Below are 25,028 nucleotides of genomic sequence, written 5' to 3' on the forward strand. Positions count from 1 at the left end.
TAATTAAACTCGATTTAGTTTTGTATATTTGATTTATTATTAGTTCTAGTTGATTTTGTTAATTTTATTTCATTTATTTTAATTCAATTATTTATTCTCACTTGATTTTCATTAAATTTATTTTAATTTATGCTCAGTTAGAGTTGATTTCATTTATTTTAATTATAATTCAATTCCTCAATTCATTTAAATTTAATTTAATCAGATTTACTTCGAATTCGATTCATTTTCAATCAATTTAATTTATTTTTAGCTCAATTCGATTTAATTTCGAGTTAAATTAGGTACCTATTTTGTTTCATTTCAATACTTCAATGTTTTGATTTTATATTTTGATTTGAAATCATTTTTTTGTGTATTCATTTCAATTCAATTTAATTTGATGGTAAATTTTCATTCGAGTTTGAATGTTTGATTCTATCTATTTCAATTCATTTTTAGCTCATGATGTCTTGATTTTGCATTTGATTTAGTTCAATTTTATCAACCTACATCTTTTTATTTATTTCAAATTTTTCAAAACAGATTTAGACTATTTCTATTTTTACTCAATTTTGTATTTCAATTCATTTTCAAGTTAGTTTTATTCATTTTGAAATTTGATTTTATTCATTTTTAGTTAAATTCATTTAATTTATTTTTTATTTTATATCTTTTTATTCACTTTCCCTTATTTTCAATTGAAATAATCTAATTCATATTTCATTTTCATTTTTTTTAAAAAGTTTTTCTTCCTATTTGTTTGATTTTTTTTTTACATTTTACATCTTTCAATTCAGTGTAATTTTTTCAGATCCAATTCACTTTCAATTTACCTACTACTCAATTCAATTCATTTCATTTTATGTATTTTATTCAAACAATTTTAATAATGAAATGATTTGATCAATTTAAATATACTTTCTCGCAATTTAGAGCCTCCAAGCTTTTTTTTAAAACCAGAAAACCAATGAAACAGTTTTATTTTTGATGAAAAAAATGTTTCATTTTTGTGAAAAATTGATAATTTTAAATAATCTTCTCAAAAAAAAAATCCAAATACTTTGAATTGAAAAAATGATGTGACAGAGCTTGTCCATTCACCTTCTGAAGAAGATTGAGCGAGATTACGAGAAAACGGGAAAAGGTAGCCCAATTTCAGAAAAAATTCAGAGCAAAACCGAAAGATGCTAAAATGGAATTGATTCAATATGAGAGGCAGTTTTCAGTATCCAAACTGAGAAAATATGCTTTAAACATGGCTTCGAATCACTAATGGTTTCAATTCATATCGAGGAATAAACTCACCAGCAGAACAAGTGCTAATGTCCAAGACTCCAACACGTTCACATGATTTGGAAATATTACAGAAACAGCTGTTTTCTCGACGCGAATAATCGAATATATCTGAACGTAGCTTGTAACGATTCGCCATAATTCCAGATCCGACCTTCAAATAAAAAAAATAATCACTAAACATTGAAACAATAATATTTTTTTTTGCAAAAGCAATAATAATTTGATAACCCCTCTACGACAATTTGAAAAGAAAATTAAAAAAACTCAAACTCACATCGACGGTCGATTCATAAGTTAACGGTAACGTTCGACAGGAATCTTTATGGAAGAGCTGAACATCTCTGTGGTTCTGGACGGCGGATCTCTTGAAAAATAATCCATCGCTTCCACTGACTAGATCACACGAGGCTGATTTCCAAGCTTCGAAATCAGTGATATTATTGATCTCCGTTACTTGTCCCATCTCATCGAGTGCACCATCTCCGGTACGAATCACAATGGTATCGTTGGACAAACCAGTTCTCTAAAGAAATCGAAAAGAAACACACACATTACATTAGGAATTTTCAAAACATTACGTCTTATTGTTATTACGAAGTAAGTTCGAATTTCATCGAGTCTTGGCAATAAATTTTTAGAAACTTACTTTCATTAGAACTCCGAATCTTTTGGGAATTTTTTTCGGGCTTGAACTGAAGAATGATTTTAATCCGGTGATCACTGAGAATGTGCCATCTTCGTATCCGAACAAGTAATCGCTCACGTTGACTTTTTTTATAACTTCGGCATCTTTTACCAACATATACGAAGGCGTTCTGATGATACGTAAGGAATCTCTCACCGCTTTATATAAACTCTGAAAAATCAAGGAAGCAATTATAAATACATACCAAATACTCGAAAATGAATATCTACTGGCATCTAACTAAATTCATCAACTTACAAGAATCAACACATTTGGCACATAAACTGTATCATTCAGCGACCCTTTGGAAGCCTCTACGTCAAAAGTATGTATTCTTCTTTCATTATAACTCAACGAGGTGCCATTATTTAAAAATACAATATTCGTCCTCTCAATTTCTTCTCTGAAATCAGAAAAACAAAACAAAACCGTTATAAAAAAGAATAAAAAAAAATAACAAAAAGTGGTACAAATAAACGCAAGTTTTGCATTATTTTTTTCAGGACATACAACTACATACTACAAGCTCTCTTTGAAGCAAATCAGAGTATTATTTCATATAGGTCATCGGTTATCGTACAGATTGAGGGAATTTTTTTTCAACCCATCTTACGAAGTACAGAACTAGGTACAAAATCAGTAGTGGGCAGCTGAGCACGCAGACATTCATTACAATGAATCGAACTCATGCAAAGGTCAATCGATCAGTTAAATTCATCGTATAAATAAAGAGAGAAAACTGGCAAGGTCCAAGGAGTACGTCTGTTAGGCGTCTTACGTCGACTGAGTAGATAGATACACCGTATTTACGACTCATTTATACTTTGTATGCGAATAGTATCTTCCTTCTCCTCTTTCTCATCTGCTATTTTAAGAACCTTCTCTAATTTCGTTAATTGTCGAATATTATAGGTTAAGGCGATAAATCATACAATAATTACAGGGCATTGACCTAACATAATTTGTACAGAGATAGAAAGAAAGCTTCATTGGTTAAAACGTACCCAACGAAAATTGTTGCAAAATTCCAAAATATCAATTTGAAAAATTTGAGAAGTCGTTCGCGAGTGAATTGTATGAATCGTTCAGTCGTTCGCAAACAAATGATTCACTTCAGAAATTATTTTCATTGAAAATTTGAAATCTTACAAGAAATTCGTAATCGTTCATTTATTGTTGAACGTGAAATCGTCGTTCGCGATCAAAGTTACGTTAGTGAGATTCATCGTTCGCGAACGATTTAGTTTTTTGTGAACTTGGTGAGACAAACACGTGTTTTTCAAATTTTGAACTCGAATTCAAACTTAATAATGGCGATTTCATCGATTTGAGAATTCGTTCGTAACTGAATCGTTTGAATCGTTCAGTCGTTCGCGAACGAATGATTCACTTTAAAAATTATTTTCATTGAAATCTACTAAAAAAAAAAAAAAAGGTCCATTATGAACCAGAAATTGACGTTTACCAAAAAAGCTTCGAGTTTCACTTAGGTATTTGAGAAGTCGTTCGCGATTGAATTGTTTGAATTGAATTGTCGTTCGCGAACGAATGATCAATTTCAAAAATTATTCACATTGAAATCTTTCTAAAAATTAGATCGTGATCACATGAACATGAAATTGTCGTTCACGACCGAAGCTATGTCAGTAAGATTCATCGTTCGCGAACGATTCAATCCTCTATGAACTTGATGAATTAGACAAACGAGTGCTTCTCAAATTGTAATTTTTAATCTTTGATTCAAAATTATCAATAGCGGTTTCCTCGATTTATGAACTCGTTCGCGAATGAATCGTTCAGTCGGTAGCGAACGAATGATTCACTTGGAAAATTATTTTCATTGAAATCTATCGAAAGATTGATCCGTTAAAAACGAGGAATTGACGTTCACTATCAAAGCTTTTTCATTGATTTGAGAAGTCGTTCGCGATTGAATTGTTTGAATCGTTCAGTCGTTCGCGAACGAATGATTCACTTCAAAAATTTATTTTCATTGAAATCTTCCAAAAAATTGGATCGTGATCACACGATGAACGTGGAATCGTCGTTTACGACCAAAGCCATGTCAGTATGACTCATCGTTCGCGAACGTCTGAATCTTTGAAGAAGCGTCTGACTTGACTTTGTGAGACTAACAGTACCAATACGTCTTATTCTTCTCAAAATTACAATTTTTTGATACGAATTACGAACTTATCAACAGTGGTTTCACTGATTTGAGAAGTCGTTCACGATTGAATCGTTCAGTCGTTCCCGAACGAATGATTCACTTTGAAAATTATAAGCATCGAAATTATCCAAAAATCAAAATTAATCTCTGCTTTAAATTTATTTTCAGTGGTTTCACAGTTCACTGATTGCAGAACTGAGAAGTCGTTCGCGATTGATTCGTTCATTCGTTGTACACAAACAATTCACCTCAAAAATTATCTCAATTTTTTTTGTTGTAGAATACCATCCGAAAAAACTGATTCATGATGAACACAAAACCATCGTTCATAATTCAAACTCTGTCGATGTGATTCATTCGCGAACGATTAAATCTGAATCCTGCACTACATGATGAATTGATGATGTTGTATATTGTGGGTGATTCAAAAACGTGTATTTTGGTCATTCCACGTCAAATCACACAGGTTTTGGGTCGACCAGGAACCATACATTTTTATGATATTCACAACTGCGAACTTTCCGTGATGAGATTCACTAAACCATGAGAGGGTGACGGATTGAGGGGAGGGGTAAGGAGCCCCAAAATATAAAAAAATTGTAAAATATCATGTGACATATCCTTTCATACGTTTTCAAAAACACTGAAGACGAATATCAGCTAATTTTTTTGATTCAACCCTTCAAACACTCCCTTTGGCCCCCTCCCTTTTCCTCAATTTCCTGAAAATTGAAAAAATCGTGTGGCATATGGTTTGTTAGGTTTTCGAGAGTGCTGAAAACGAATATCACCTCATTTTTTCGATTCAACCCATCAAACACTCCTTTTGACAACTCCCCCCCAATTTCCTTAATATCCTGAAAATTGAAAAAACCGTGTGACATATGGTTTGTTAGGTTTTCGAGAGTTCTGAAAACGAATATCACCTCATTTTTTCGATTCAACGCATCAAAAACTCCCTGTGACCCCCCCCTTTCCTTAGTTTCCTGAAAATTGAAGAAAATCATGTGACATATGGTTTGTTATAGGTTTTCGAGAGTGCTGAAAACGAATATCACTTTATTTTTTCGATTCAACGTTTCAAACACTCCTTTTGACCCCCCCCCCATTTCCATAATAATTTCCTGAAAATTAAAAAAATCGTGTGACATATGGTTTATTAGGTTTTCAAGAGTGCTGAAAACGAATATCAACTTATTTTCTCGATTCGGCTCCTCCAAGCCCCCTATCCCTTCCCAAATACCCTAAAAACTGAAAATATCGCGTGACATATGATTTATTAGGTTTTTGGGAGCGCTGAATACGAATATCAGATTATTTTTTTGGTTCAGCTGTCCAGTTAACACGTTCTGTCACCTAGTGATAGCTCATCATTCGCCAAAGTATAATCTGGGACGCCTTATGTGCGTCACTGACATATCCAATTGCACGTTCACTTTTCCACTAGTTACAATATGTACAGGTACACCTAGGTGGTCATTTTATCTTTTACTTTTTTATCAAACCTATTCCGGTGTAATATGATACCAAGGTACAACGTTTTCTACAGTTCCTCGAAGTACTATAAAATCACTGATGACGCTGCTGGCTGGTTTGTTATAATATAGCAATAACAGCAATAATTTACTGGTTCATTTATCTCGTTGTATACGTTTAACAGTTCTCAATACGTATGCATATACGTACATAGTACACTGTAATGTATAATATAACGTAGCACAATATATCTAGTAAGTTTAATTAATTGCAAGCACTGAGTTGATCAAGTTCTCTGTGCGATCTCGAGACAACATTTTGACGTATGTAGATTGTACGTAGAATGCTGCTACGTCACAATTAACGACAAATCGCATTCGCGCAGTCGACGCCATAAGGCAAATTTCCACGTAATTGTCGTCGTCGTAGTCTCGGGTAGGCCTTCTCGTCGTCGTCGCAAAACAAGCAGCTTTTTTTTCAATTTCTTATTTACAATGTTTGTAGATTGGCAAACGGCACCGTAGGTTCATCGCAATTGGCAAAACAAACCGTTATTTACGTTTAAAAAAATAACGTACGTTGCCTTTCCTTTTTCAACGCATGTACATCTTCGTATGCGTGTTTTTTTCTTTTTTTACTTTTCAATCCTATCTCAATGCGATGTATTTTGAGAACGATTTGAAAAAAAAAAGAAGGTAAATATCAACTCGAGTACTTATGGTATGTAGTATTTGCGAACTAACGAGTCTATAAATAGTTGCCGGAGGTGTGATTAAGAATGCTACTTTGGCAATATTTATCTTCAGAAGTCATCAGACGAATGTATAGGAAATAAATTAGAGTCTACATTCATTGGAGGTATATTTGTACTTAAATTTTTTGAAAGAGAGGGAGGGGGATTCAAAATAGGTAAAATAAACCATTTTTGAAAAAATTAAGCCATGGGGGAATTCCATTTAGTTTATCCTGCAAAAAGTCAATTAGTGTTGCAAAATTTGAAAATAAAGTAAGTAAATTTTTGAAATACTCGATTCACCTAATTCAAATTTTATGAACTGGCACTCTCCAATTTGAACGTAACCAAGCCAAGTAGATACATTCAATGAGAATTTAGCAGGAAGGGGAGGGGGAAAGGATAAAAATTAATTCAAATGGGCGTATTCGGAAGCATTTTTTCACCAGTGATTACCAATACGAGAAGATATCAGTAATTTGTCAAGCTCACTCTCTCTTTCTACCGTATTCGAGCCATGCATCGGAATATACACGAACCACAGAAACGTTTGCTATACCTGCCACTGAAATCTGAACTGAACCAGTTTATTCGATCACATTTCTTCGACCAGCCTATGCCTAAATACCCTCACCGTTAAATTGGAAACCGAAAACCACATCTAGACTAATACTCGATCCCATCATTATCTCATTCATTACTAGATACACATGTAAAATGTATATTTTTTACACACGTTTCAGAAAATATTACGAAATGCATACCTTCTAAGTCGATCGAACGAGAAAAATGGCGACCAGAAGGGGGCAGAGGGAGAAGGCGCTACGTAAACACAGGTCATCGATAAAATTACAACCGAATCCAGATAACGTAGGTAATAATAATCTCGGATATTTGTATCATTTCAATGATTTATAAGTAACCGATTAATCTGCATCACTTTCGCTCACCTTGTCATTCGCAACACGAGCCTTACTCGTACTTTTATCACTGGTCATACCTGTTCCAAAATTTGTACGTTTTTTTAGGAACCGACGAGATCGAAATTGTAATTTTTTTAGGCTAAAAAATGTTGAATCGAGCCGCAACCGTATAATTAATCGTGATCTTAGATGTAAATTTTACGTACACTTGTTCACTCGAAGTTGAACCACGTGCTACATTGTTCTCAGTTCTCGTATTTAGTCACGCGATTTAAGAATAATAATAGCTCGAGTTCACGTATACGTACGTAGCTCTCTTTACTCTAGCTACGAGTAGGTCTAAGGACACTCGAAAAGAATCGATTTTCGCACTCTTTTATCTTTCCGCTGCGTGTGTGAGACGATCGGGATTCGGGATCGCCTTCGACGTGTTTTTTTCAACGGGAGTGGCTGATTTATTATATAATTTATGTTTATTTGGACTTCAAAGATTTGATTATTAAATCGCAAGACGAGTTAATTTGTCAGCATTTGAAGGACAAGGATACGACACGAGACGTTTATACCTACTAAATGAACAAGAAACAGTTAATTCTCCGTTATTTGTTTGCGCCGAAATTCAATTAAATTCCGCTCGAAATGCTCCTTCAAACATAGAATAAGAATGGCGGTATGTACTCGTAAAGTGGTTCGGAGAAAAAATCCACAAAATTGACTGGTTTGACGAGTAAAGCAGTAAAAGGTGCCATTACCGAATTTTTGTGTTCAAGAATCGATTTTCGCAGTCTTTAAGACTCGATTATCGATGAATAGAAGCTTATTGATTTCGAATTTTTATGAGAGTTGCAGTGAATGGGGGTTTCTTTCTTAGAGACCTTTTATAATTACCTACTGGATTTGATCAAAATGACTCATCAAATTTATGCTGAAAAAAAGAACGAAACTGAAGGGGAAATGTTCACACAACATGAATATAGTGACGACTCTGATTTCATTTCATTAATCGATAATATTGCACGATCGACGACATAGCTTCGAAATTATTTGAAATGTTCAAATTTTAATCAATTTCTCGAATGAACCATTTTTCGAACCAAATCAATCGCGAACGACTTCTCTATAGGATGAAAGGATTGAAAATACGGTAAATCAATTAGAACCTGAGATTGAAATTTGAAAAACACAAATTTTAGTGTTACTAATGAAATAGCAAAATCATACAGGATTCAATCGTTCGCGAACGATGATTCATGATCACTGATAACACAGCTTTGATCGTAAACGACGATTTCACGTTCATAATAAACAATTTTTTTTTGATAGTACATAAATCAATGAAAATAGTCTTAGAAATGAATCATTCGTTCGCGAACGACTGAACGATTCAAACGATTCATTCGCGAACGACTTTTCAAATCAGTGAAACCATCACTGTTTGTATCCAAAATTTTAATTTGATTAGAAAAATACAAATATTGGTCTCACTAACTCCTCAAAGGATTCAATCGTTCGCGAACGATGAATCGTACTGACCGAGTTTTGATCGATTGTGAACGATGACATCAGTGATTTGACCTTCTTAATGAAGAAATTGTTCGAATGAATTGAACTGATGAAAATTTCAAAATGAATCATTCGTTCGCGAACGACTAAATGTTTCAAACGATTCATTTGCGAACGACTTTATAAATTAGTGAAACCACCACTGTTTGCATCAAAAATTCCAATTTGATTTCAGAAGCATAAATGTTGGTCTCATCAACTCCTCAAAGGATTCAATCGTTCGCGAACGATGAATCATACTGACCGAGCTTTGATTGATTGTGACCGACAATTGTTCAAATGAATTGAAATTGAATTGATGACATTTTTTCAAATGAATCATTCGTTCGTGAAAGACTAAACGATTCAAATGATTCACTCGTGAACGACTCCTAAAAATCAGGGAAACGACTATTGATAAATTTACATCAAAAAATTATCAAAATTTGAAAAATGCAAGTGTTGGTCTCATCTTGAAGGATTCAATCGTTCGCGAACGATGAATCGTACTGACCGAGTTTTGATTGATTTTGAACGACGATTTCAGTGATTTCAGGTTCTTATCGAAAAAAATTGGTCGAATGAATTAAATTGATAAAAAATTTTAAATGAATCATTCGTTCGTGAACGACTGAACGATTCAAATTTCAAATGATTCACTCGTGCCGAATGTCTCATTTTTGTATTACTTTCCGAATACTATACATAAATAACTGAGCAGAAAAAGGTGACGGGAAAGCGATTAAAAAAGGTCGTACTTGAGATGTGGAATTTGCATCGCGAGTAGGGCGACTCGACGACGGACGACGTAATAATAATTGGTGCAATACGCAACGTCGAAACACCATACAGACAGTATAACTTGCATGCGATGTGTAGTTGTACCGAGAGACCGACACCGAGCTCTATACATTGACCCGATATCGAATGTCGACTGAATGAGATATATGTGTAATTTAAGCCTTTAACCGAGTAACCTTGACAGACTACTAAAGGTTAGAGGCAGCGTTAAGGAAGACTTCTTGTTTGTGCAGAATGAGAAAAAATTACGTAAACGAGAACAAGGCGATGTGTTATTATTAAGAAAAGAAGAAGAAGAAGAAGAGATACAATGAGAAAAATATTGAATTTTTTCCTATTTACGTTATGCGTTATTCAATGTCATTTTCTATGCAATGGGCACACTTGGTCATTGCTGAGGAAGGTGCAGTATGCATTTTCTTCTGGTTGACATCAATTTTTCACAATTTATATTTTGACGGATCATACAGCTCGTTCCTTTTTGGGTATTTTACTTGTAGGAGCAGAAAATCATTCTTAGATAGTTACCTATTGGTCTTGAACAAATTTGCTCGTCATTTTTGAACATTATTTCCAAGTTCAGAATGGAAGTTTTCCTCATTTTTCAGTTTTTTTTTTTTTTTTTTTTTTTTTTTTTGGTACCTACTTACATGATTTCTAATTTTTCCCGCCTGAGTGAGTTCTAAAGTCATCTAGTTGTAAAAATTTTTCAAAAAGATGGGCCCTTTTTAAACATTTTCCCACTAGAAATGAATTTTTTCAATTTAAAAATCAGTTGAAATTTTTTCAAAAAGAAGAATAATTTTTTGAACATTTTCCCATTAGAAATGAATTTTTTCAATTTAAGAATCAGTTGATATCATTCGAAGATTGCTCACAATCGCAAAGCTTTTTCAGAACGATTCATCGTTCGCAAACGACTGAATCGATTATAAAATTAGTAAGACTTAAACTAATTAAAATAAATGTTTCTCAAATTATTATCTTGAATTCAAACTTACTATTGTCGGTTTTAAAAATTAAAGAAGTCGTTCACGAACGAATGATTCACCTTGAAAATGTAGACAATCAGAGCTTTTTCAGTACGATTCATCGTTCGCGAACAATTGAATCCTTCCAGGAATTGATGTGGCCAAGCCAACACTTAGGTTAGTTGCGTTTCTAAAATTTTAATTCCTTTGTATGTAAATTTATCAATGGCCATTTCAGTGTGAATCATTTGAATCGTTCGGCCGTTCACGAACGAACGATTCATTCGTTTCAAAAAATTTCATCGAATTTAATAGAGTCAAACAATTTTTCTTTTATGAACGTGAAATCATTGAAATCGTGATTCACAATCAAAGCTCTGCCAGTACGATTCATCGTTCGCGAACGATTGAATCCTTTAAAGAGTTGGTGAGACCAATATTTAGGTTTCTCAATCTCAAATTACTTAAATTGAAATTTTTGATGCAAACAATGGTGGTTTAACTGATTTGAATAGTCGTTCACGAATGAATCGTTTGAATCGTTTAGTCGTTCGCGAACGAATGATTCAATTAAAAATGTTTATCAAGTATTATTCAATTCATTCGAACAATTTTTTCATTAGGAACGTAAAATCACTAAAATCGTCGCTCACAATCAATCAAATCTCGATTAGTACGAATCATCGTTCGCGAACGATTGAATCCTTCAAGGATTTGGTAAGATCAAAATTTATGTTTTTCACTTTTCAAATCAAAATAAATTTTTTGATGCAGACAGTGATGGTTTCACTGATTTGAAAAGTCGTTCGCGAATGAATCGTTTGAATCGTTTGGTCGTTTGCGAACGAATGATTCAATTTGAAAATTTTATAAATTAAATCATCATTTAAATCATTCGAACAATTTTTTCAAGATCGTGAAATCACTGAAATCGTCGTTCACAATCAATCAAATCTCGATCAGTATGATTCATCGTTCGCGAACGATTGAATCCTTTAAGGAGTTGTCGAGATCAAAATTTATGGTTTTCAAATCAAAACACATTTTTTTGATGCAAACAATGATGGTTTCTATGATTTGAAAAGTCGTTCGCGAACGAATTGTTTGCATCGTTCAGTCGTTCGCGAACGAATGATTCATTTCTTGTATTATTTTCAATAAAATCAACTAAAAAATTTGTTCATTATGAACGTGAAGTCGTTGTTCACGATCAAAGCTGTGTTGTCACTTGTCAATGATCGTGAATCATGGTTCGCGAACGATTGAATCCTGCATGATGTTACGAAACAAGAATGTGATACCAGGTTTAGTGCTACTCTCGTCCAATCTCCTCCCAAGTCGCAGCCCTCGCCTCCATTATTAGTATTTTTGGGATGGGGCTTTTTCGATAACTCTTTTCGAAGAGCTCAAGAAAAAATTGCCTCACAAACTCCTCTTCAATCCTCAAAAAGAGAACAAAATCTTCATAGATTTGAGTAAACTTCACAAAAATTGAACTTATATTCTACAACCTACTTCTTAACGAGAAAGTTTCCCTTCCGGGGAATCTTTCCTGCATTCGAACTACCTACGTATTTCCTCAACTTAAAAAATATAACAAACGCTGTAGGTCTAAAAGTACACATCGAAAACTCACCTAAAACAATACGGCCCGGTATCCTTGACTTTTAATTTAATCTTTCCTTTATTTTCGCCATCTTTATTGTCATCCGAGAAATACTCGTGAACATTGGTGTAATTAAATATATGCACGCAGAGTAACGGTTTCAGCGGAGGATTCTTCCACGCTACATGCAACTTTGTCCCATTTCCCAGCGTTAAAGTCTGTAAACAAGTCGAATAAAAAAAATTAGAGGTCGAATTTTCGTATTCGCAATGCGGTAATGTGATCGAATAGGTACATTAGAATAGATAAGATTAAACTATATGGGATATTGAATTAATAAATTACGAAACAACGCCACAGCTGCCAAGTCTAGACTACATACAAAATAATAAAATGATAATGAAAGCTTATCAAAGTTCAGAAGCGTTATAGTTCTTATAGGTAGTTTCGATAACAGCCATGAGTTAATGTGTAATAATCTTGCTGATTTCGAAGCTTCCTCATACACATATACATAAAACGCGATAATAAAATCGAACCATTTAAAATTACGTGTTTTTCATTTTCAAATTGTCATTTCCTCAATGACCGCAGTCAAGTGGTAATAAAATATGATTCATAGGGTCAACCCAATGTCCAATAAGGCAGGTTATTTATTCGCCTGTTCCACTTGACAACAACTTCACATACCGATCGAATTATCGCGCGATTTTTCCCATCTCACGTGATCCCCTGCCTCCTTCCACTCCTCATCATAAATATTCGCCCTTTTTTCAAAACCACTCAACTGGACCGATAATTTGGCCCAAAATTCGCCTCTTTCACCATTTCAAAATATGCTCGATCATTTCCCCCTTCAAAAAAACCACATTTATTTTGTCTGTAATGGTTTCAGCTTCGAAGCCAAGCCTCCAAATACCTCTTACGAGTTCGAATACTCCACGAAGGGAAAAAACGCGTTTAAAAATAGCGTAGAAATATTTTGTAAAGGGAATTGGCGAACTCGAATGCCGATTCGAGAGGCAATATTTCAAGGTGTTCACAAACCACTTGGCATTCACCCAAAAAAGGTACGTACGTGAATGAAAAAGTAGACTTATGAATTCGAAAATAAAAAACACGAAAAAAACAATGCTTGGAAAAGAATAAAATAAAATGCGGACGAAGGTGTCGAGGAAAATATTACGTTTGTTTGTTTGTATTTCCTTTCACCGAGCTTTCTGTTTTGAACAAATTCACGACTCGAAGTTGTCGTAGGTGGCTTTTTGAACGAGATTTTCAACTATTCCCTTTCTGCCACCAAAGTATAAGAAAAATAATCGAAGGGGTGAGAGAGGAAACTGCATTAATAAGAATTAGCGAACCAAAGCGTCAAACGAGGTAATAATTAGCATTTTGATAAATCGCTTCTATAAAAATTCACACCCTTCTCTCTCCTCCACAACATCATTTAATTTCCCTCTCAAATTCGCAAACCAAATTGATAAACGAGGCGTAAATAAGCACTAAAAGAAAATACAAAATATTTACCACTAATACCTGCTTCCTCTCGTTTATATTATCTCATTCGCTATACAAAGATAAATCGCAATCGCATCATTAGGTAATCTATTCCTCGAACTTCCTGTGTAACACTTTACCCTTCCTCTCGTATCAATGTACGCGTATCACAGTTATAAACGTAAATGAAAACACTAAATACGTAAATGAAATTACCCGTACTAATTTGTTATCGCATTAAATATGTACATTAACATTACATACTCGTACACTACATTTTAATTTAAACGCCAGTTATATTTATTTAGCGATAAGTTGAACGTGCCTCTTTTTCCCTTTACATGTCCCGCTTCCTTCTATCGTATCCTAAATCATTTCGCGCAATTCGGTTAGAGAAAGGTACTTTGAAAATCGTATCACGTTTTTCTGGGTAAAATTTATTCGCGATATTAATTAAAAGACGAAAAAATTTGAGTCGGCGAATTATTATCTAATTAGAAAGCAAATCAGAGGTAGAGTAGGAAAGGAGAGGGGAGAGAAAAAAATGTTTACAAAGTTAATCAAATGCAATTTTTTACGCGAATTTTACGAATAAAACCGTCAAAATTTGTGCACTACTTTGAAGTGAAAAAAATTCCCAGTATCAAGATAAAAATTTCTAGAATTATCTTAGACTTCCATGAAATGTTCATTTTTGAAAACCTCTTTGTCAATGGGGAGGTGCCGAAGGAACAAGCCACTGAAGAAGACTGAAACCACAAGAAAATGCTAAAAATGACTTCATAATCTATGTACATATCACTTTGCTGTTACTAAAAATAGAAACATTCAAAAAAAGAAAATTCGTAAACTGTTGAAACTAAACTGATAATTCAAAAAATACCTTAAATCAATATCAAATCGTCAGAAAAAATGAAAAATTGGAATTAAAAAACAAATTGTATTAAAAAATCAGCCCAACAGCAAAAATACTGAAAAATAATTCATAATACAAAATAATTCATCTCAATGTGAAGGTTTTGACATGACCTCGAAAAAATTGATTCAGTATTTCTCAAAAATATAAAACAAGCATCATAAACCACAGAAAAAAACAAATATAACAAAATATAAGATGAAAAATTAAGCGCAAACATAAACTAAAATACTGGAACAGAGCAAAATATGAAAATAAGAACCAAAAAAATGAAATGAAATAGAAAATTATGAAAAAATACTTGAACGAAATGGAAAATTACCAAAAAACACTCAGTTAAATAATTATGCAGTATGGTATAACAAAAATAACCTAAATGGGAAGACAAGCAAAAGTTGTATGCAATGCTCAATCAAATGTGAATCATCAATAACAGTACTTCTCACAAATTGAAAATAGAGGGTAAGTGTCGAACACCACAATTTGTAATTATAACCAAAAAAAAAACAAACAAAAAACATGAAAAAACCTCCTTGGAAAAAATCACTAAAAATAAAATATACAATATGTGTGGGCGCATACGGAAAGGGACCTACCGACCAAAACGTAAATTTTACAGGAGAGCCGTTTAAAGTTTTGCACGCGGTTATTTCTCTTGTTGTTACTGTAAGATTACGTAGGGGTATTCCAACTTCGAAGGTCCTACACTTTACCACACACTCACACACACCCTCCAATGACCTCTACCGGTCAGATTATGCACTGCATTCAAGTTTTTTCGATTATGAATTCTGTCATGGTTCACTTAGAAGCGAAAAATTTCGATGAAATAGGAGTTATTGGCGGGTTTGGGAGGTTCCATTCGATTCTCTAAGAGTTCCTACAACAATTTCAGGAAAAAAAAAAATTTTCATTTTTTGGTCGGTAGGTCCCTTTCCGTACGCGCCCTCACATATATTTAAAAAAGGAAAAACACGAGAAAAAAGTCAAAATACCTACAAATAAAAAATTCCAGAGAAATAAGCAAAATAGAAAAGATGAAAAAATAATTGACCAAATGGCAAATTTCAAACTCTTTTGGATATCCATCAAGAAATTAATATGTCCTTTAAAAAAATTTGAATCAGTATTTCACAAAAATACAAAACAATCTTATCAAAGAAGAGTAAATACTTTGCACTTGAACAAAAATAAGCAGACCTACATACACACAAATTATATCAAAAAATAAAACTTGATCAAACAAAGTAAAATTGAAATTAGGAATTAACCAATAAAAAGCAAAAATATTTCTACACTTCTTCGAAAATTATATAAAACAAGAAAAACATTATCTGTTAAAATGATGAACAAAATTCCAAAAATGATACCTACAATCTATAGTCATTCATCTCATAATATAAAATGGGGATAAGGAAAGGAAGGAGAGTGAGGTTACTCCTGGCGAATTTTTCTACATTGTAAAACACACTAAAAAATTAATCAAAATTTGAAAAAAAAAATTCTCAAATCTTTTTTCATTGTGTTCATATCAAATGCCAAAAACCTCAAACATCAGATAAATTATTTTCAATTTTAATAGAGTGTTTGGGCAATGCACCATCTAACTCACAATCTCTTCCCTCCCTTCTCCTTAATGAAATTAATCTTAACTCAATCTACATATAAGCTTCTTCTATACTTCATAAAATTTCTCTTTCAAAATAAACAATCCTTCTTTTCTTTCAAGTTATTCTTTCCAGTTATTTATTCTCCTAAGAAATCACTCCTCTTTTTAGAGTAAATGATGCTTATATTTTCTTCTTGATACCTTTTATGTCTATATTGGATTATTACCTTATAATGAATCAACGCAGCTAAATTGAAAAAAATGTGCAGCTTTCATCTCTTCCTTTATCTATTCATAATTTGTTTCAAATACCAAAAGATAAGAACACAAGCACATGCACAACCACTTCTCTTAAAAACTCGAGCAAATGATGAAACACTAACAAAAGTACTTCAAATCTTGTAAAATTTGGACAAAAATGTTTAGAAAACAAAAGCTAAATATCACATTTTATCAAACATATTCGAAAACCAATTTATAAAGTACATGTCTACTCACTGGAATTCTGCTGCTGCAGGAAAGTCTATGAATGTTTGTCTTAATCAGTATTTTTCAAAGGATCAAAGATTAGAACAAGGAATCAGTTGAACCACAATGTAAAATAATAATTGTTCTTCAACCAGTGCATTAGCAAAAAAAAATCCAACGTACCAGTACAATAAATACACAAAGGCGAGGAAAACTTTTAAAAATCCACTAACACTTTTTCATAGTAAATTTACATAGTGGAACTGTTTTGTAGATATTGGGGAATAACAGGGTTTCTATACAATTTCTAACAAAACAAGAGCACTTCTATAAAATGTTGGCGAATGATAGGTGAAACATTTTTGCAATTCCAACACACAATTGAATTGTTAAGTATGTCATTCCAGAAAAAAAAACAAAACTTTAGCAATTTGGTAAAAAAGCATAACTGTTTGAAGGTTAGACATGAAATGGGATTAAATAAATTTTCAGGAAAAAAAACAAGTCATTTTTGATTTGTTGCTAGAACATGCATTTTTTGCCATTTTTGATAAAAAAATTAACGTTGTTTAGACTTTTGGCCAATAAACCTATTGAAAAAACTATCTACAAGTAGTACAACATTATAGAGCAGATACCAAATCTCTCTCAGAATTTATAGAGCTCTGTTTCCCTCAAAATGTGATTATGGGTTGCCAACTTACTCATCAGCTAAACAGTCAACACTCAAAACACTGAACACTAATCACCACACAGCTCTTTGACTGGCTACTGGAGCCCTCAGAACCACTCCTATATGCTTATTATATCAAGAAGCATCTGTGATCATCCCCATCCATATGCTCAAAATTCATCCTTTTCAAATTTTTCATTCACCTTTAAACTGTTGACAGTCTCCCTCTCACCACAGATTCAAAAGTCGATCCCAATTAGTGGTCTGCACGAGGCCTGACCCAAAATTCTCAGGCAAAAAGCCCGGCTTGGCCCAAAGGCCAGAGACAAGCCCGAGCTCAACTCAATATGAATGCATTGACTCACAGTGTAGTGTTGCATTGGGTAGTGTTTAGTGCCATTGTATACCGAGTTGGCCCAACAAGCCTGACCTGATGTCGCACCTCGGGAGTTATAAGGTCACATCTCAAAAAAGTGAAATTTTACAGGAGGGTGATTTTCTTTTTTTTAAAAACTTGATTCATTATTTTTATCAACTTATAATTAATTGTGAGGAATCAACAGCACCTCATTTTAAAGATCTGGTATCCTACCTTCATTTAGCATAAGAACACTTTGAAAAATAAAATCTTAAAGAGGAAATATTTCAATGTTTGGAAAACATTTTGAGTTAGAACCTTTCATTAAAGTTGATGTGGAGGCGAAAGGAAGCGTCCAAAAAAAATTTCATGATAACAAAGTTGTAGAGAATTAAATTTCCAATCGACATAATGTCGTTAGTTTTTTTCTAAAGTGCTTAGTTTTTGAGTTTTTCTCAAAAAACTAAAATTTCATGATATGTGCAAATTCATTTTTCTGAAAAGTGATCAATTTAAAAAAATTTTTCCATTTGGTACAAACCAATAAAAAATGCACTCCTTGTGACTATTTCTAACTGACAAACATTTAAAACAATCAAAACTATTTGTTAACACTTTGTATGTACGAAATTTGCTCAAAAAAGGTGGAGTTTTTTGAGATGTGCCCTTATAACTCCAAACAACTTGCAATGTTGTTGAGATTTTGAGTTAGGCCATTTGCGTTTTTTACAAGATCTAGATGATGCACCCAACTCAAAGTGTAATTTTTGGTTGAGGGGGGGTCATACAAACCCCAAAAATGCAATAACATCAAAATCAATTTTTTTTGAGATGTGACCTTATTACTCCCAAGGTGCGATGTGACCTGTTTTATATCAGGCTCAACCCAAAGGCTTTTGGACAGGCCTATGCAGACCACTAATCCCAATCTCCCATATGCCCATGACTCGTATCATAAATCCTCTTCCATTCTAAACTCCATTCAGCTATATCCTCTTCCCCCATTCAATCCAGGAAATCCTGCAAAAACCAAGGACAATCTTCTCTCATTTGATGCATCATTACTTGAATACTCTCAATTTAATGCTCAAGTCATCAATGACTTCATTCCTCACTATAATGATTTCATTTTGTTCAACACTGATGAACCAAAATCCACAGTTTGTTATGGTTGTTTGGTCATTTGTGATAGTGAGATTTTGCAATTTCTGCTACCATGCTGGTTCAGTATTCTTTCCTGTGAACTATACTCTATACCTATGTCCTTAAGGATGGCAATTGAGAGCAGACTCAACAGGGTTGTGATGTTCACAGCTTCACTAAATTCCACCTCTCAACCAGGATCTAAATCCAAGCAACATCCAATTGCTTCAGAAATCTCATATCTCCAATGTGACATGGATTTTACAATAGCCTGGATTCTGACCCACTCAAGAATTCTGGGAAACAAAACCTCTGACTTGACAGCAAAGTAGTCACTATAGATTTCACCTGCACTAGAAACACCTGCCCCTGTATCTGATGTGATGACCCATGCCTCTAGCCTTGTAGCTGTACATGGCAGGGTGACCAACCAACATGTACTGTTTGGCCATTTTTTTATGAAAAAGGAAATACAGACGCAGGACTGTTGGGCATTCTGAAAATAACTTTCTCCATTTTGGATTATCTAAAAAAAAAGATTTTGCTGTCAGTTTTGGAAAAAGAGATTTGGAAAAATCACAATTTTCTTGCAATATAGCAGTTCTGGGCATACGTAAGTCCATGCCTGAAACACTGAAATTTCCTCCATCAACCTATACCTACATCCTAGGTCAAAAAGGGTCAATTTAATGTATTCTATTCCTATCTTCCTCCTCCCCCCTCTCTCTTACCATTCAAAACATTCTGTTTGTCCACCACATCATCAGTCTACACTCTGCAGTCCATATATCTCTTCACCAAGGCCACGTACTGTACATTTGACCAGCAAAACAGACTCGTCCAAGGGTCATTACCAAATTACATACACAATTAATACACAAAGTACACGCACCGCAAAAACTCTCTTACTACACTATACAAAACATGTGCATAGATGTACAACATGTGTAATATACATAATGTACCTGTCCTGTACGTACCTGAACCTATGCACCTCGTACATAATATTATGTATTAAAAAGTGTATACATATAGGAAAACTTGAACCCGAATTTCCATTACGTAAACTCCCTCGTGTTAGGATCACGTTCGAGTTAACCACGACCTACTAACCTTTATACAGACCATGGCGGCCCTTGTTTTATCAACAATCGTACCCACAATCGTCTCGCATATACGTCGTCAGACGCACACATCCCTCTTCTCCCAGATAAAGTATCGTATAAGGACACCATGCTGCATTCAATATGAACATGGGATATGGAATACGTTTACTCTAATTTGTAGAAGTAAAAAACACGTGTATTTTTAATAGATACTGGAATCTTCATCAATCTAGGTATCTAATTCCTCGCCCCTCACATGTAAGAATTTTTTCCACAAAATCACAATAAAATCCGCATCGTCGATTATCGCACATCCGAGGTCGGTTATAAAAATAGCGGAGACAAAAGTAGGTTAAATATAAATGAAAAACTATGTACATTCTCAATTAGGTTCGTGTCCTTAACATTTAGAAAATATATTGAAAAAAAAAACCAACAACAACAAACGCCATATAAATAAGCAATTAACGCTTCTGACTAGTGAGAGAGACGATGATGATGACGAAGGAGCGCGTGCGAATGCGATTCTCGTTATTATAATATTATTATCGTTATGTATTATGGGTCCACTTACTTTGAATATTTCATCGTGATAAATAGTTGTAAACCACATTATCGTCGTGCCACATAAGCCGAATACGAATAATACTGACAGCAGTATAAATTTCCAATCTGAAACATACCAAATAAGAAGAAAAAAATTAAAAAAATTGGTTCATTCGACCATAGTACGTAAAATGATTACCGACACGTTATAGGTTATTTTATTTTCACGCTAATATACAACGTCTTAATTAATCAACGATTAAAACAAGGTCCCAGCTCCCAGAGTTTATTGGAAGACGTTGACCAAGCACATTAGGTACATTTTATAGCACACAGTAAAACCATCTCTCCTCCTTCCTCTATACTCGAGTTGAAAAAAAAATTACGTAACATCGAATAGTAATTTTTATTCGTATTATTTATTCTTCTCAAGACGTCCTAGGAAAGAATGAAAAAGCACCTGACGTCGGTTGTGCACACGTGTCATCAACGATTCGTGTCCAATCATCTCCATTGAGATGATTTATGAATGACCAACTCAACGTAGTACGGTAGATCAATCTTTAATCGAGGGCGACATCGTTAGTCATCGTTGAAAAAAATCACCGAGTCATTGTATTAAAGGTGTAAGTATAGAGGTAGGTACTTGAAGTGTAGCATTAGTTGATGTGGCGCAATAATAATAATTACATGGAAAAAGGCGTGAACTTGACTTGATAAATTTCGTCAAACGTGTAAAACATGTTGGAAAATCGTAAAAAAAAAAATACGAAGAACGAGCATCGGGAAATTAAAGCGACAGAAATTCGAAAATTATCACACATTTGTCAACATCGTTAAAGTGACAAGATTCCGAAAATTATTAACATAATGTATGTAATATCTAAAATTGAAACTATACGAAAATTTCAACGAGTTGAAACGTTGAAAAAAATGACGAAATTTTACGTTTTAGGAAATATTCGAGGAGATGATAACGAAATCACAAACTCAGAAGGTAACAGTTTTGGAGCATCTTGACTGAACTAATTAGGATTGAAAAAATTACCCCTCCCCCCTCTCTAGCTCTTTCCAATAAAATCCATCATTTTGGCAAAATGAACACAATAAAAACAACACAACAACAATAATGTAAAAATTGTGAAGTAGTTCGCGGAACTTTTCCATCGTTTTAAAAAACTTGATTATAGATAGTTAAAATGGGATCTCAACCACTCCTGTCCTGGGGCACAACAACCTGTCCCCCATTTTGGTCGAAATTTAAAAAAATACTAAAAGGGCATATCAATTTGAAGGAGTTGAGTTCAAATCAAGGATAATTTTTTCAATCCGATTTGACACTTCAAAATTCTCATTTCTCTCGCTTATTCCTGAAAATTTTGGCTTCAAGTTGAAAATTATGTGTAGTTCCCATGCTGGGAGCCTCCCTCCCTCTCCTCAGTTTAAAAACTCGAAAAATTCTTAAAAAATAAATTTTTATTAAAAATTAATAATTTATGCATTAGAATTATTACTCTTCATAACCCCATTTTTAAGAAAAAACAACGAATGGTTTCAAAAACAATTTTGACACCCTGATATAGAGCTCTCCAAAAAATAAAAAAGATTCAAATACAAAGTACCTAACTCAGAGAACTGTTTTAATTTTTAATTTCTGAGTCAGAATTTTTCAAAATAACTCCCATTTGAAGAAAACCCCAAAAATTGATAAGAGATCTAAAATTTGAAATATAGATAAAATTAATCAATTTTTCTGATATGGGTGGAGGGAGGTTATGGAGAAAATTTTCTCTCAAAAATAAGGTAATTTAGAGGAATTTCAGACACAAAACTTTTGAAATTCTCAAAAAAATGTTCGTCGACTTTCATCCTTTTTTTTGTGATTTTTATTTATTCGATTGTAAAGGCTTTGTACAGTGGGGCCAAAAATGCCTGAGGAATTTTTTCTTACAAAGATGTCATTGAAAAAATGAAAAATTTCTTCCCAGTGTTTTGTCCATTTCATGACTTTTTTAAGGGGGGGGGGGTATGTAAAAAAAATAAAACTTCGAAATCACTCATTTCTTGAACATGCCTCCTGTTTTCAGTACCTTTCCGCTGTAAATTTTGTCCTCGGACCTCCCTTCACTCCCCAAGCTTTCACCAAAGTCTGAAATTTTTGGCACGATTTTTTCAGTCCATTATCCCAACACTCATTTTTTTTCAAAATTTGGAAAAAATTCAAAAACCACTCACGAGAATCTTGGAGGAAAGGAGAGACTTGGGGAGGCATAATTCCTTCATGACTTTTTTCAACCTTCTTTCACCTCCTCAAGAATCTAACAGGAAGACGTTTTGAAGAAAAATGAGATTTTTGTAAATAGAGTAGTGAAAACAAAACATGAAATTTTCAAAAAAAAATTGTTGAAAATTTTTTCATTTTGGAAATTTACCACTTCGAAAGCAGCAGCTTCTCCAAATGAAAATAAAATTGACGATATTCGTTTTTTAATAATTAAAAATTTTATATTTTTCGCTGCCAATTGATTCTGATTTAAAATAGCAGTTCTGATTGAGTGGATTGTGAAAAACAATCCTCAATGCTGAAGGAGTATTTTTTGAGAAGAGCAAAGCCTGAGAAATACTTCCAATCTTGAAACAGGCCTTTTCAAGAGGGAGGGGGGAGTAGGGGAAAATCTGAGAGGGAACGCTCTGCTCAAGATCCTGAAATTTTTTTGGAAAGATTTTGCAAAAGTGCTGCACTTTGATTTTGAGGTTTTGTAAAATTACGTTGGGTAATTTTCGATTGGTAATAAATCAATTTTTCAAATTTTATGGTTTTTGAACTATTTTTTTTGCACACACCAGCTGTAATCATGTGACCGTACTTTTGAGAAAATGTTTGATTATAAATGTTTTCATGCTCTACGATTTTATCCAATTTTTAATCCACCCCCCCCCCCAACCCTAGGTCGATCACAGATATTTACAAAATTTTGAAGAAGTTATGCTCTCCTTCTCTCTCTCTCCATACTTATCAACTTCGCTGATCTCCTCTCCATATTCATAGTTTTATTTGTTTTCAATTTTGAAGATTTTTGAGTGATTTTTTCAATAGATATTTACCTACTTGATTTACAAAAATTAGAATGAGGGAAACAGTGATTAAAACCCCCCTCCCCCTCTCTCCCACCCTAAAAAAAAAACATTTCAATTTTATTAGATACCTGTGTACCTACCAGCCTACCTATCTAATTTTGAAAAATGTGAATTTTTTTCCATATCATTAATTGTTTCAAGATACCCCCTCCCCCTCCTCCACCCAAAAAACACACCAAAAATCAAAAAAAGTTTCGAAAAAATTGAGATGAACCGTTCAAAAAATGTGTTTTTAACGAATTTTCTACACGAATTTCAGAATTGTTTAACCAAATGCAGCACTATTTCGATATTTTGAATCACTTTCAAATCGATAGTGTTCACGATAACCAATCGAACTAAAAATTCACAAAGTAAAGCTACACCATACGTATCGACAAGAGCCATGAAATTTTCATAATTCGAAGAAATCTCCAAAACTATGTAGGTGAAAAATTCATCAAATCATGAGCGTCACAAAAAAGCAAGAAAAAACATTAAAATTCTGTATCTGTAGATAAAGGTCATAAAGAAAGTCGTGTAGCTTATCAGTAAAATTATGAAACTACGCGAAAATAGAGGAAATCGTTAAATTGATAAGGAAACAGTTCGTAAAACTGTAACCGACATTCATTTACGTTTTTAGCAGGTCACGAATTTACATGTTCAACATTCATTCAATGTTACATACTAAAATTATCTTCAAGACGAGCGTGAGAAATATAGAAAACCTAAAGTATATTTTTAGCTTTGCAAAAAGCTTAAATTTAGGGGAATGGAAAATTGTACGAATTTCTAATCTCAATTAAGTGGGTTATTACGTAATTCAATTCAACAAAAATCGATCCTCAATTCAAATTTGGTCAAAAGTGATCTGAAAGGGGTACAAATTAAATAACAACACACACCCTATTAATATATGTAGGTTTTTAAACTCATCCTTATTTTAAATGAACATCGAACATTGAAAAATCAACACTTTGAAAATAAAAACTAGACAAAATCGCAATAAAAATCCAAAATTGAAACATTTTTCATTCTTTCCTCTTCAAATTCGCTCGAAAATTCTCAGCATACGACAACTTAACATCTTCATCTGCACCTTGTTCAACTACATACCACTCACACCAAGCCCTCAACGTCTCCCTTCCACCATTCTCACAATTCAAAGAAAAACACCGACGACGACGTGACAATGCAACAAAATTGGGCCATTTTCCTCATTTTCTTCTCCTCCCCCAGGAAACCGTTTAAAAAAAACAACAAAAAATCCGGCTTCGCGAAGTACATACAACTCACGATAACGGCGATAACAGCCCATGCAGCGTCGTCTGGCAAAACTGGTTCTCTTATTTATCAATATTTTTTTCTCACTGTACAAAAAAAATTTCACGTTCTGTAACCAGC

The 25,028-nt window shown here is 33.6% G+C and overlaps 1 protein-coding gene across 2 annotated transcripts in view; it reads right to left on the reverse strand.

The window, feature by feature from the left end:
- LOC135837456 (lysosome membrane protein 2-like) overlaps positions 1 to 25,028 on the reverse strand; it is a 65,963-nt gene that overhangs the window by 3,034 nt on the left and 37,901 nt on the right. For both annotated transcript variants that reach the window (XM_065352729.1, XM_065352730.1), the window contains 6 exons: positions 20,533 to 20,630; positions 12,216 to 12,403; positions 2,222 to 2,366; positions 1,925 to 2,134; positions 1,553 to 1,801; positions 1,288 to 1,429 (listed from right to left, as the gene is read on the reverse strand). In XM_065352729.1, the coding sequence (XP_065208801.1) occupies positions 1,288 to 1,429; positions 1,553 to 1,801; positions 1,925 to 2,134; positions 2,222 to 2,366; positions 12,216 to 12,403; positions 20,533 to 20,630 (1,032 nt within the window). The remainder of the gene's footprint in view (positions 1 to 1,287; positions 1,430 to 1,552; positions 1,802 to 1,924; positions 2,135 to 2,221; positions 2,367 to 12,215; positions 12,404 to 20,532; positions 20,631 to 25,028) is intronic.

Source organism: Planococcus citri, chromosome 2 (genome assembly GCF_950023065.1).
Source record: "Planococcus citri chromosome 2, ihPlaCitr1.1, whole genome shotgun sequence".
Taxonomy (NCBI): domain Eukaryota; kingdom Metazoa; phylum Arthropoda; class Insecta; order Hemiptera; family Pseudococcidae; genus Planococcus; species Planococcus citri.